This window comes from Scyliorhinus canicula, chromosome 18 (genome assembly GCF_902713615.1).
Source record: "Scyliorhinus canicula chromosome 18, sScyCan1.1, whole genome shotgun sequence".
In the NCBI taxonomy this organism is placed as follows: Eukaryota; Metazoa; Chordata; class Chondrichthyes; order Carcharhiniformes; family Scyliorhinidae; genus Scyliorhinus; species Scyliorhinus canicula.
The window spans coordinates 15743070-15756517 of NC_052163.1; the positions used below are offsets into that span (position 1 = coordinate 15743070).

The 13448-nt window shown below is 44.7% G+C and overlaps 1 protein-coding gene across 1 annotated transcript; it reads right to left on the reverse strand.

Annotated features, from left to right (window-relative positions):
* Positions 1-547: 547 nt before the first annotated feature.
* On the reverse strand, positions 548-2214 carry LOC119953483 (suppressor of cytokine signaling 3-like). The gene is made up of 2 exons (XM_038777814.1): positions 1890-2214; positions 548-1402 (listed from the first exon to the last, which is right to left on the reverse strand). The coding sequence occupies exon 2, from the start codon at positions 1313-1315 to the stop codon at positions 698-700; it is 618 nt and encodes a 205-aa protein (XP_038633742.1). The 5' UTR covers positions 1316-1402; positions 1890-2214; the 3' UTR covers positions 548-697.
* Positions 2215-13448: the final 11234 nt, after the last annotated feature.

A 13448-nucleotide genomic window follows, 5' to 3' on the forward strand; every position in this document is an offset into this window, starting at 1 on the left:
TTGAATATTTGCCTCTGTTTACATATTAGTTTGCTTTAACTCTTGCAGTAATAAATTAAAATATTGGAGTACAAAGATCACTTTTTTTCACAGTGCTTCCAAAGCAACGGAAATATGTGATGCTTCAAATATCTTAATGAAATGTGAGCATGCTATATCAGTGCATTTTAAATAGTCTGATAGTGCTATCTACTCTAGACACCACAATCAGAATGGGTGGATCCTGTTAGGATGTTTCTACCTTACATTGGGCTAGAAGTGGACAGCGTGCTAAACAGTAATATCAACTGGAAGCCCTTCAATTAGCGGAGATATACATCGTTGGAGGCTACCTGAAAGCAGTCTGTGCTTTTTCCTGATGGATGCCCCCTTCTGATGGAGGTCCCTAAACACTGACAAAGTAAAAGCAGGGAGGGGAGGGAGTTATCTACACTTGGAATTGCATTTAGCCTTTGGTATGTTTCCACCAGGTGTCTTAAAACTGTGTGATTGAAAAAAAATCGCAAACAACAGGGCACATATTTCAGAAATAAAGCATGCAATTCTGTTGTCATTAAAAATAGTGCATTTTATTATAAATTATTGAAATTTGTTATAAATAAAAAAATGAGTGCAAATGTTCCCGTTTCTTCAAGCTTAGATATCCAGCCACGAGGCCAGGTGTATGTGTCTGATAGTCCATATGGCGATTTAAGGATTAGACCGGGGCATCGTAATCCTGTAGGAATTGTCTGACAGGCATAGGCAATTCTTCCACTTTGCTAGACACCTCCACATGTCCATTTACAGTTTTCCTGCACAAATGCTGCAGTGTTGAAACACTAGAGGAAAGGGGTCTGGAAAGCACCAAAGGGATTTTGTCACCCCCAGAGTAAATGTAATAGACTCTTTTCACATTCCCTGAGTCTGTAGGTTTTGAAGGCATATAATGGTGGATCAATTTTAACACACAGTCAAACTTAGGAACAGTCTGGGTGCTCTTAGCGTCCGTTTGCAAGAAAAATGAGCAGTTTTCACACTGTATACGCAGGTTTTTGGTACCTGATTCTGTTTTAACACTAAGAGTAAAGAAATGTTTATTGTCCGAGCTGTCCCTGATTAGAAACGTTCCAACTGATTCGGAGCTGAGGAGGATGTTTGCTTCGCCCCCATTCATTGTACTCCAGTAGAAACCGCTCTCTTTGAGTTTCCGCACAGTGTTCACGATTAGGTTGTATTCGGTTTTGGAAGCAAATGTCTTCAGGCGGTAAGAGAGTCTCTGGTTCGGCACATCGACAGGACGGCTCATCCCGTCAAATTTACTGTGTGTTACCATTGCAGATAAGTCCTGAAATTGGAATTTCCGGGAGAATTCGTAAAGTTCTGCTAAAGCATAAGTGGCTTGTTGATAGGTTTCCAGCGCCTGTTCAGAAGAGCAAAAAAAAAACATTCAATTAATAATTGATACTGGAACGTGTTTAAATGTAATGTACAACTGGAACGTGCTACCCAAGGTGGACCTATTTCCCAACAGGATGCTATTTTCCCCAAAAAGAAAAATGCTGAACTTATTCAACTGGATCTGGGGATGTGAAATAGACGAAGGTCTCAGACTTGCACTCCCCCCTCAGGACGAAGGGGGAAAGTTGAATCGTTTTCTCTCCAGATACCCTCTTAAGCAGCTGAGTGTTTCCAGCACCATCCGTCCCAATTTTACTTGTTACTTTGATCGTTTTCCCGTACTTAAACTCTAAATGCACACACACAATTTGATGCAGAAACCCTCCCTCGTAACTCCTCGAGTTTATTAATCGCTCCCAACAAAAAAAAATACAACTCCAGGTTAATCCCGTACAAAGTGCGTTCCAGACTGCATTTCCAAATCTAGAGTGAAAAGTCAGGCAGCTTACCTCCAACTAGAGCTCCCCTTTATTATGATCGGATCAAAGTGGTATCCTTTAATTCAGGCTGATGAATGAAGTTGCCTCGGGTCTAGCAGTGGAGCGGGACTCAAAGGTAGTTCTTCCCAGTTGTGGGAGCCACACAGATGCTTTACGTACAGAGGCACTCCGTCTGCTTGGCTCCTCTCAAATCAATGCCCTTTGAAATGTATTTCAAGAAGTCGATAAAGTTTATGTGTTTGTGTGTGGGTCGATTAGATGGCTGCCAGACTCCTCTATAGCGGTGCTGATCACGATCTCTCTGATACCTTCTAGCAGACTGGCTTTGAGAGCTTGCCTTTTATAGGGAGCTGAAGCTCCTCCCCCTCGCGTTCCTGGAAATGCATTAGTTCTGGTAACAATGTGATTCAAAAAGAAAAAAAAATGGGCCAATTGCCAGAAAAGGGAAGTGTCTAAAGAGTACGCTCCTTTACGGGTATTGATTTCAAATTTGTTCTGGGGGTGTCTGATTCGGTGTTTTCATTCTTAGAAGGTGAAAGAAACTTGTTAATATCGCAGGCGAGCTAACCCGAGCTATTCCACTGGCCCTGGGAAGAGGCAATGATTCAGAAACGTGGCACGTTGTCCTTGATTCATAAAATATTAGGCAGCCGCGGTCCGCACACTCTTCCAGTAATCTGCATCTGTCAACGTCTCTGTAATGTCATTCTCCCTTTCGTTCACACCGTGTTACCGTCTCCTTGCTATGAACTGGCTCCTACAAACTGCCCACCAGTCTCAATGTGGATGTTGAACTCTTGTGTCCATTATCTGCCGTCCCTCCCTGACCGGGTTGTTTCATTCACGCCTGCCCTGCCTAATGCTAGATGTATATATTTTTTAAAAAGACTCAGTCCCGGAACTTGAAGGAAAGGGCTGTAACTTTGATAAAAGTGCCATTTACTCAAATATGGAACTCTGTGCAGAGCGACATCTGCAGTGTCTGCCCGGAATGCACCAGGATTAATGCCTCTGAGAAGAATGCCTCTCAGTTCACCGGTCTATTTTAGAGGGGCTGGGATGAATATAATTCCATGTAAATTGCCAAGAAGTAACATAGCAGCTCCTCCCCCTCATTCCACTGCTGGAGACTTGGCCAAAAGAGCTGGCGGCGCCATCGTCTGGAGCAGCAGCGTACTGCACATTGCAACCCCAGCTCTTTCCTCAGAGAACTTTTCTATCAATGCAATTGCGGATTAAAAAACACCCCCCTTACGTGTTCCTGTAGGAGTTCCACCAAGGCAAACTGGTTACCAGGAATAATAAACATGCCATTGAAATAAAAGGAGTTCCTATTAACTCGATTCCCCTCCCCGCAGAGCGTTCCCAGCACTTTCTGTTCTTGTTATTATTATCAATAATAAACATTTCATTGAGTCGCGGAAATCAATCCGAGCCAAGGAGACCTTGAACATTTGAGACGGATGCAACACAAAAAGTTTTCGACTGGTTTCTTCCCGTACCCACATCACTTGGGTCTGTTGTGAAAGTGGACATTGAGTTTCCAAGAAGGAACTAGGGAGAGCTGTTGCAAAGCAAATTGTTGTAACTGGGAACAAAAGGAGTTTCCAAACCCCGCTTTCGAAATGTGCACCGCACTTCTGGGAAGAGCAAACGCCAAGCAATAATTGAAGATATGATTCATCCTCTAATCTCGGGACAGCACGTGGTCTAATAGAAGTGCGGAAGAAACATTCAAATATTTTCCATTTGTCAAAATACACCAAGTCACGGTTTCAGGCTATTTTGTCAGGGAAGCGATGTTTCTATTTTTACTCAACTGAGCAAAGTTTACTTTATTTAGCTCTCGTTCTTTTTACCCAAAATAAACATACCAAGTGTTTGACAAAACGGTTTTTTAAAAAATGAAATTAAATATGTCGTTATTTATAGACAAAGTAAATATTGAAGTTGTCACATTTGAAATAAAATACACAGGCTACTGAATCAATGTGCTTTTCATAGAATTTACAGTGCAGAAGGAGGCCATTCGGCCCATCGAGTCTGCACCGGCACTTTGAAAGAGCACCCTACCCAATCCCCACAACCCAGTCACCCCACCCAACACTGAGGGCAATTTTGAATGGCCAAGCCACCTAACCTGCACATCTTTGGACTGTGGGAGGAAACCTGAGCACCCAGAGGAAACCCACGCAGACACAGGGAGAATGTGCAGACTCCACACAGACAGTGACCCAAGCCGGGAATCGAACCTGGGACCATGGAGCTGTGAAGCAATTGTGCTAACCACCATGCTACCGTGCTGCCCAAATACATACTTTTACATACTTTTATCATAGTTTGGAATGTGGAGAAGTTTCACCTTATACGTTATGTAATTTTCTTTTTAACTGATGTTTCCTCATTTTTAGCTTGAGGCACAATTTAAGAATCAGAACAACTTAAGCAAGGATTTTGCCTTTGGCAATTTAACAGTGCTTTCAAAATCTGCTTCTGAAGAGGAATGACGTACACAATTTCTAAACTCCTCAGTTAAGTCATTAAAAATGGGCTAAGGCCCCTCTAATTTAGACTTGTCCAACCTTTTGACTGAGGTGGGGTGGGTGGGTGGGGGGAGGGGGGGGGGTACATTTACATTTCTTTCTCCCTCAAGGGGCCCACGAGTAAATTTCAAAAAGATAAAATTTGAGAGACAATAAACATGAATTTCAAAAAAATGGCTGAGGTATAAAGAAAATAAATAACTTGTTGAGCAAAAATAAAGCAATAAATTGATCATTTAAAAAAATGATTAATTAATAAAGATGGCAATTAGAGGGTGATAGTGTGCCTATTTGGTTCATTCCCAGTCTCAGGGTCTTCACGTACTCCCCCTCACCTGCTGTGTGAGTGGATGGGGTATGTTATGGTATGTGGGATTGGGGGTAAGTGAGAACCGAGGCTCTCTCATACACACACTTTCTCACATACTCCCTCCCTCTCTCCCACAAACACACTTTTGCACACTCAGTCTCTCATACTTTTTCTCTCACACTCTTCTTTGCACAATCTCCTTCTCGCAGTCTCCCTCTCACACTCTCACGCATTCTCTCTCACACTCTCTCTCTCTCTCTCTCACACACACTTTCTCTTACACTCTTTCTCTAACATTCTGTCGCACACATTCTCTCACACACTCTCTCTCTTTCTCACGCTCTCCCATTCACACACTCTCCCTCTCACACACAAGCATCCTCTCTCACACTTCCTCTCTCTCAAATACTGTCTCTCTCACACACACTGGGCTGGATTCCCGGCAGCCCTACGGCAAAATTGTGTTCGGTGCGGGGGTGGAGTATTCACTTTCACGCCGAAATCGGCACCGCTACGGCGATTCTCCAGGACCCAAGAATCGGTGTGATCACAGAGTATGCCATGTGGCTGGGGTCCATTGGCAGAGACCTGTCCAGCAATCCTCTGCTCCCAACCGGCCGAGTTCCCAACGGCGTGGAACTAACCACATATTGCCGGTCGGGATGCTGGCTGATACACGATCAATTACACAAAGACGAGAGTAGGATGCAAACAAGTCTTTATTACACTAAGATGTGTGGCCTCCTACAGCAGCTGGAGAAGTGGCTGCTGTACTGGGAGCACACATATTTATACTCTGCCTACTGGGCGGAGCCAGCAGGCAGGGAACTACCCCCTTACCTCTGATATAGGGGCCTTACCACAAAACACCTACACCAACATCCTCTATATACAATATATACATCAGTGGTGACTACCACATTCACCCCTGTTAAGATTGAGTCCGGCGGGGTGGTGGAGAACTATATACAGGTAGACTTTCCAAAGTACAGAGAGCAAAACAAATTGAGTCCAGTGGGGTGGAGGGGAAAGTTATGTACAGAGGGATGGTGTTTTAAAAGTCCAGGTCAGGTTACAGATTCAGTCGGTCCGGAGCCTTGATCTGTCGTTGAGAGCACCGCAGTGCTGGCAGTGATTCCTGTGTCGCTTTGGTCTTCGGTGACTCCGGGAGCATGTCAAAATCCTCTTCATCCTTGGGTATGGGCAAGGGGGGGACAGATTGTCCAACAGCGGGGGCTGCGGTGGGGTGCGCCGGGGGAGGGGAGGGTGGCGCCGGGTCGGAGGAGGGGTGTGTGTGGGGAACCAGCGGGTGCCAGGTCCCTGAGGGAGACAGTATCTTGGCAGCCGTCGGGGTACGCTATGTAGGCGCACTGTGGGTTGGCGTGAAGTAGCTGTACCCTCTCAACCAACGAGTCCGCCTTGTGGAGTCGTACGTGTTTACGGAGGAGTAGGGGTCCTGGAGCTGCGAGCCAAGTCGGGAGCGACTTCCTAGGGAAGGCAAAGAGACGTTCATGGGGTGTTTCATTAGTCGCGGTGCACAGGAGCGACCGAATGGAGTGCAGGGCGTCGGGAAGGATCTTCTGCCAGCGGGAGGTCGGGAGATTTCTGGATCGTAGGGCCAGTTGGACGATCCTCCAGACTGTCCTATTCTCCCTCTCCACCTGTCCGTTTCCCCGGGGGTTATAGCTGATCATCCTGCTCAAGGCAATGCCCCTGTTGAGCAGGAACTGACACAGCTCATCGCTCATGAATGAGGATCCTCTGTCGCTGTGGACGTACAGTAAGAAGTCTTACAACACCAGGTTAAAGTCCAACAGGTTTGTTTCAAACACTAGCTTACGGAGCACTGCTCCTTCCTCAGGTGAATGAAGAGGTATGTTCCAGAAACATATATATAGGCAAATTCAAAGATGACAGACAATGCTTAGAATGCGAGCATTTGCAGGTAATCAAGTCTTTACAGATCCAGAGATAGGGGTAACCCCAGGTTAAAGAGGTGTGAATTGTCTCAAGCCAGGACAGTTGGTAGGATTTTGCAAGCCTAGGCCAGATGGTGGGGGATGAATGTAATGCGACATGAATCCCAGGTCCCGGTTGAGGCCGCACTTATGTGCGTGGAACTTGGCTATAAGTTTCTGCTCGGCGATTCTGCGTTGTCACGCGTCCTGAAGGCCGCCTTGGAGAACGCTTACCCAGAGATCAGAGGCTGAATGCCCTTGACTGCTGAAGTGTTCCCGACTGGAAGGGAACATTCCTGCCTGGTGATTGTTGCGCAATGTCCGTTCATTCGTTGTCGCAGTGCCATGAATGAACGGACATCGCGCGAAGCAACCGTAAGCAAGAGCGCTAGCTTTTTTGTCTCCACGAGGTCGAGCGTGGCCCCTTCTAAGAGGCGCTGTCAGATGTAATCGGACCCTATCCCTGTGACAAAAGCATTTCTCATGAGCACGTTTGAGTGTTCCGTGGTCGTGACGGCCTGACAGTCACAATCTCTAACTAGGGGAATCAGGGCACGCCAGAAATCTTCCACTGACTCACTGGGAAGTTGACGGCGAGCGGAGAGGATGTGCCTGGCATAGAGCGTGTTAGTCCGCTGAGCGTAGTTTTCTTTCAGTAGCGCCATGGCATCTGCATAGGTCGGCGCGTCCTGGATAAGTGGAAAGACATTGGAGCTCAGCCGCGTGTAGAGGATCTGAATCTTCTGAGCTTCTGGAGCTTCTGAGCTTCTATGCTTCGAAACAGGCTAGCCAATGTTGAAAGTCCTTTTTGGCGTTGTCTGATTGCGGATCCAGCTGCAGGCGATCCGGCTTGATGCGGAGGTCCATCTTCTGAAAGCTTAGTGTAATAAATTGATGCACGATCAATTACACAAAGACGAGAGTTTGATGCAATCGAGGCTTTATTACACTAAGATGTGTGGCCTCCTACAGCAGCTGGCGAAGTGGCTGCTGTACTGGGAGCACACATATTTATACTCTGCCTACTGGGCGGAGCCAGCAGGCAGGGAACTACCCCCGTACCTGTAGTACAGGACCTTACCACAGAACACCTGCACCGACATCCTCTCTATACAATATATACATCAGTGGTGACTACCACACTGGTGTGGTTGGGGGGCGGGGGGATCGGACACCAGGGGGGTCCTTATAGGCGGTCGGGGGTTAGATCCACGCGGTTAGATGCTCGGGCACACAGCCGATCGGGGGGGGGGGGGTCTAATTTTGTGTGTGGCTCTGTGGCCTGAGTCCACTATGGAGCTCGGCGCAGCCGCTGGAGGCCGCCCGCTGTCGCATGCGCAGACTCCGAACCGGAAGTGCGGGAGCCTGTATCCGCAGCTAAAGCTGTGTGAATTACTCCGGGTCCCTGCTAGCCCCCTGCAGGGCATTGAATTAGCTGATCTTTTTTCCAGGAATCTCTGGAGTAAAACACCGGTGTTTATACGCCGGCGTGGGACATAGTCCCATCTTGGGAGAATCCAGCCCACTCTGTCTCTGTCATATGCTCTCTCTCACACACAGTCTCTCTTGCACAAACTCTCTCTCACACTCACACTCTCTCTTTCGCATACACATAGTCTCTCTCTCTCTATCACACACACACACACCCTCACACTGTCCCACACATCCACTTGTGGACTGAGTCCCTTCTCCCTGGGGCCCCATAGCCAGCCTGTCCCCCACAAAACCTCTCTTTTTCCTGATCATGCTGACCACCACTGGTGTTTGCTGCCCTCCAATCACAGGTTGCTTATCTCCCACGGTTGCTGCTGATAGGCAGCTCCTTGCAGAGTCCTCCACTCTACTTACCCATCTTACCTACATTTAGAATTTTGGCTCATTGGACCCTGTGGATGGACAAACCTGACCTTGTTGGTTTTCATTAGAATGTTACTGAGCATAAATAGAACAAGTGAATTGTAACCATAACATATCCTTTAGTGTGGAGAGATCGTATAGAACACAAACCATATATTATTCACTGTATTTAAAGAGTTTCAGAATGGAAGCCATTTAATTTGTACTTTTGACAGTTGTGTTGATATCAAATTAATATTAAAGCACCGACACATGTATAATATAACTTTGGGCTAAATGTGTTTAAATGTTTTATTATACCTACCATGAATATCTCAAGAACTGGATCTCCACATTAATTTTATTGTTAATTTAAAGAAAGTTGAAACTTCATTAGAATTAAAATAGCACCTTGACTAAAAACAAAATCAAGATTGATGTGGTATTCTCAAGTCATTGGTTATCATCGCTAGAGAGGACTGGTTAATTACTCTCAACTTTAGTGTTTAGCCCTTATTGACACTCACCTGATACAGAATATAGAATTAAATATATTCTCATGTTGAAATCCTAACTGTGGTATTGTTATGGGCCAGGGTTTAGAGAACCCCAAAGTGTATCATGGAGTTCACACGACCTACAGCTTCTAATAGATTTAATAGTGGTATGGGGAGCACACGGCCCACTCTACAGGTGTTGTATAGAAGAAACGGAAAAGTATTTTTTAAAGCAAAACAGTGTTTATTCTATGAACTCAAGTTAACCTTTTAAAAACATACAGTGAACATCTTAGCAACCATTAATTCAAATACAACCCCCCAAGAATACAACACTAAGTAATCCTTAATAACGTTCCAAACAACAGCCGGAAGACAAAAGTAACACCTTTTAACAGAAGCACATTATGTTTACATTCACTACTGAGAACATTTATAATTCTGAATTCCCCAAATGATCAAGCGATATTCTTTTCATGGCAGAGAGATCAACAGTACACCCGTTCTGTCTGGCTTCAGCTCCAACACTGAAAACGAAACTAACACACACTCTGCAGCAAACAGCCCAAAACAAAAGTAAAAAGCTGACAGGGAGCCCAGCTCCACCCACACTCTGACATCACAGCAGTAATATGAGCAGCCAAACATTTCTTTAATCGACATTCTCATGACAGTATGCTGATGAGTTCCATTGTTAAAAGAGTCATGATTTAAAGTTAACTTTTCCTCACATTTTGATTAATTTCTCATTATTTGTTGGTGTATTAGGAAATTCCAGAACATTGTTTTCATCAAAATGATGTACGATGAAAATGAGAAAGATTCTAACTATGAATCAATGTCTATTGAGAGACTGAGTATACTGGGACTATACTGATTGGGTTTTAGAAGAATGAGGGGGTATCTCATTGAAACATCTAAAATTATGAAGGAAATAGATAAGATAGAAGCAGGGAGGTGGTTTCCACTGACGGGTGAAACTAGAATTAGGGGGTATAGCCTCAAAATAAGAGGGAGCAGATTTAGGACAGAGTTGAGGAGGAACTTCTTCATCCCAAGGGTTGTAAATCTGTGGAATCCCCTGCCCAGTGAAGCAGTTGAGGCCACCTTGTTGAATGTTTTTAAGGGGAAGATAAATAGATTTTTGAACTGTAAAGAATTAAGGGTGACCGGTTGGTAAGTGAAGCCGAGTCCACGAAAAGATCAGCCATGATCTTATTGAATGGCAGAGCAAGTTTAAGGAGCCAGATGGCCTACTTCTGCTCCTAGTTCTTATGTTCTTATTCCACTGCCCCCTCCCCTCCCATACATAACTTCATGCTAATCTTCAATGAAATCACAGTCATCCCAGAATAATCTCTTGTATGCTGATGACTTCCAGATCTGATTCTTCAGCAATCTTCCAACCATCATGAAAGTCTCGAGGCTGACGTTATATCATGGAGATAGCAGAATTCTTTCAGTGAACATTGAGAAGAGCAAATAGATCATTTTTGCACGGTGTCACTGAACCCTGGACCCTTGTCAATTGCCTCTTATTGAGGTTACACATGGACTGGATGTTCATTTCTACCCAGAGCTGAACTGTATAATTCATATCCTACCCATCATAAAGACCACTTACTTTCACAATATTGCTTGCCGCCAACTTTACCTCATACCTCATGACATTGAAACCAAATGCATGCCTTTGTCATCTTTAGAAAGAATAGGTAGAACTCGGTCTATATGGAAAATAAAAGGAAAACGTGCCAGTTTCACATGATTATGCTCGAAATATGTTTGACTCTATGATGTGACAGAAGTTCCTATTGTGGATGTGGTCTAGCATACATCTACATCATAAAGGAGAGTAGCATTTCTTAATAGATTGATGTGAAGCCAGCCTAAGCAGGAAGGCTGCTTCTAGTTCACGGAACTCTTAAGGATCTTTTCCAGCCCACAATCACCCTACTCCTGTTGTCCTTTTCCCATTCCCTATTGGATTAATTTGAGGCCCCCTTCTGTTGAGGCAGGAGGCCTGATATTGACCCATAAAAATGGGGAGGTACCTATGGACACATGGTGAATACGGCAGCTTTCATAAAATACTTAAATGAAATCTGAGATCCAATTTAAGATGAGCCTTGGGCCCATGGCACATTTTGTCATGTACATGAAAAAGGCCCATAACCAACCTTTACCCAAATTTCTCCAAAGGATTCTTTGTGTTCTTCCAATGAAAATGATGGGGAGGAGAGCTGTTGCAAACTCAGCTCCTGTATTTATTTATAGTTTCTACCAGGAGAATTACGGAGCAATCTGGGACGCTCAGCAATAGTTTTTTCTGTCTCTCCTTTCTTTCATGGGTGAATGTTTTTGGCAAAGGCTGCATTTTTTGCCCATCCCTAATTACCCTAGAGGTTCCTCGTAAGAAACTGGTTTCTGTTTAGTATTTTGCATGGTAATGAGATAGGCTATTGCAGTGTATATTCTATTGTACATTTTGCATTATATAGTCTATTGTACAGTTTGCAGTGTTTGGTCTATTCTGCAGTTTGCATTGTATTAGACTGCCGTTTGCAATTAATAGTATATTGTGCAGTTTGTACTGTGCAGTTTGGAGTGTATAGTTGAGATACCCTCAATTACGACACAGGAGAGAAGATAGGTAATTCAAAGACTTTAATCATCTGAGAACTGAACAGCAGCCGAGAAGTGTGCTCATCACATGCTGCCGAGTGAGCCTCATCTTATATACCGTTTCCTGGAGCGGAGCCAGAGGCGGAGTCCCCCAGGGTTCCAAGCCCGGTCTTAAAGGGCCAATGCATTAAAGGTAAGGTACCGTTACAGCAGCTACTGATACCATTCATCACAATAGTCTATTGTACAGTTTGCATTGTGCAGTCTTTCGTGCAGTGTATTAGACTGCAGTTTGCCCTCTGCAGTTTGCAGTGTATTAGACTTAAGTTTGCCCTGTGCAGTTTATTAGGCTGCAGTTTTCAGTGTATGGTATACTGTGCAGTTTGCAGCGTATTAGACTGCAGTTTGCCCTGTGCAGTTTGCAGTGTATTAGACTGCAGTTTGCCCTGTGCAGTTTGCAGTGTATTAGACTGCAGTTTGCCCTGTGCAGTTTGCAGTGTATTAGACTGCAGTTTGCCTTGTGCAGTTTATTAGGCTGCAGTGTATCGTATACTGTGCAGTTGCAGTGTATTAGACTGCAGTTTTCCCTGTGCAGTTTGCAGTGTGTTAGACTGCAGTTTGCCCTGTGCAGTTTGCAGTGTATTAGATTGCAGTTTGCCCTGTGTAGTTTGCAGTGTATTAGACTGCAGTTTGCCCTGTGCAGTTTGCTGTGTATTAGACTTAAGTTGGTCCTGTGCAGTTTATTAGGCTGCAGTTTGCAGTGTATCATATACTGTACAGTTTGCAGTGTATTAGACTGAAGTTTGCCCTGTGCAGTTTGCAGTATATTAGTGTATAGTTGAGATACCCTCAATTATGACACAGGAGAGAAGATAGGTAATTCAAAGACTTTAATCACCTGAGAACTGAACAGCAGCCGAGAAGTGTGCTCATCACATGCTGCCAAGTGAGCCTCATCTTATATACCGTTTCCTGGGGGCGGAGCCAGAGGAACCCCCCAGGGTTCCAAGCCCGGTCTTAAAGGGCCAATGCATTAAAGGTAAGGTACCGTTACAGCAGCTACTGATACCATTCATCACAATAGTCTATTGTACAGTTTGCATTGTGCAGTGTATTAGACTGCAGTTTGCCTTGTGCAGTTTATTAGGCTGCAGTTTGCAGTGTATCGTATACTGTGCAGTTGCAGTGTATTAGACTGCAGTTTGCCCTGTGCAGTTTGCAGTGTATTAGACTGCAGTTTGCCCTATGCAGTTTGCAGTGTATTAGACTTAAGTTGGTCCTGTGCAGTTTATTAGGCTGCAGTTTGCAGTGTATCGTATACTGTACAGTTTGCCCTGTGCAGTTTGCAGTGTATTAGGATGCAGTTTGTCTTGTGCAGTTTGCTGTGTTTTGCGAAGCTGCAGTTTTCCCTGTGCAGTTTGCAGTGAATTATACTACAGTTTGCCCTCTGCAGTTTGCAGTGTATTAGACTGCAGTTTGCCCTATGCAGTTTGCAGTGTATTAGACTTAAGTTTGCCCTGTGCAGTTTCTTAGGCTGCAGTTTGCAGTGTATGGTATACTGTGCAGTTTGCAGTGTATTAGACTACAGTTTGCCCTGTGCAGTGCAATAGGCTGCAGTTTGCCTTGTGCAGTTTGCTGTGCGTTAGACTGCAGTTTGCCCTGTGCAGTGTACTGTATTAGGCTACAGTTTGCAGTGTATAGTATACTGTGCAGTTTGCAGTGTATTAGACTGCAGTTTTCCCTGTGCAGTTTACAGTGTATTAGACTGCAGTTTTCCCTGTGCAGTTTGCAGTGTATTAGAC

What these genes read in the sequence shown, in the direction of transcription:
- LOC119953483 (XM_038777814.1), bottom strand. Translation starts at nt 1,315, where the DNA reads ATGGTAACACACAGTAAATTTGACGGGATGAGCCGTCCTGTCGATGTG.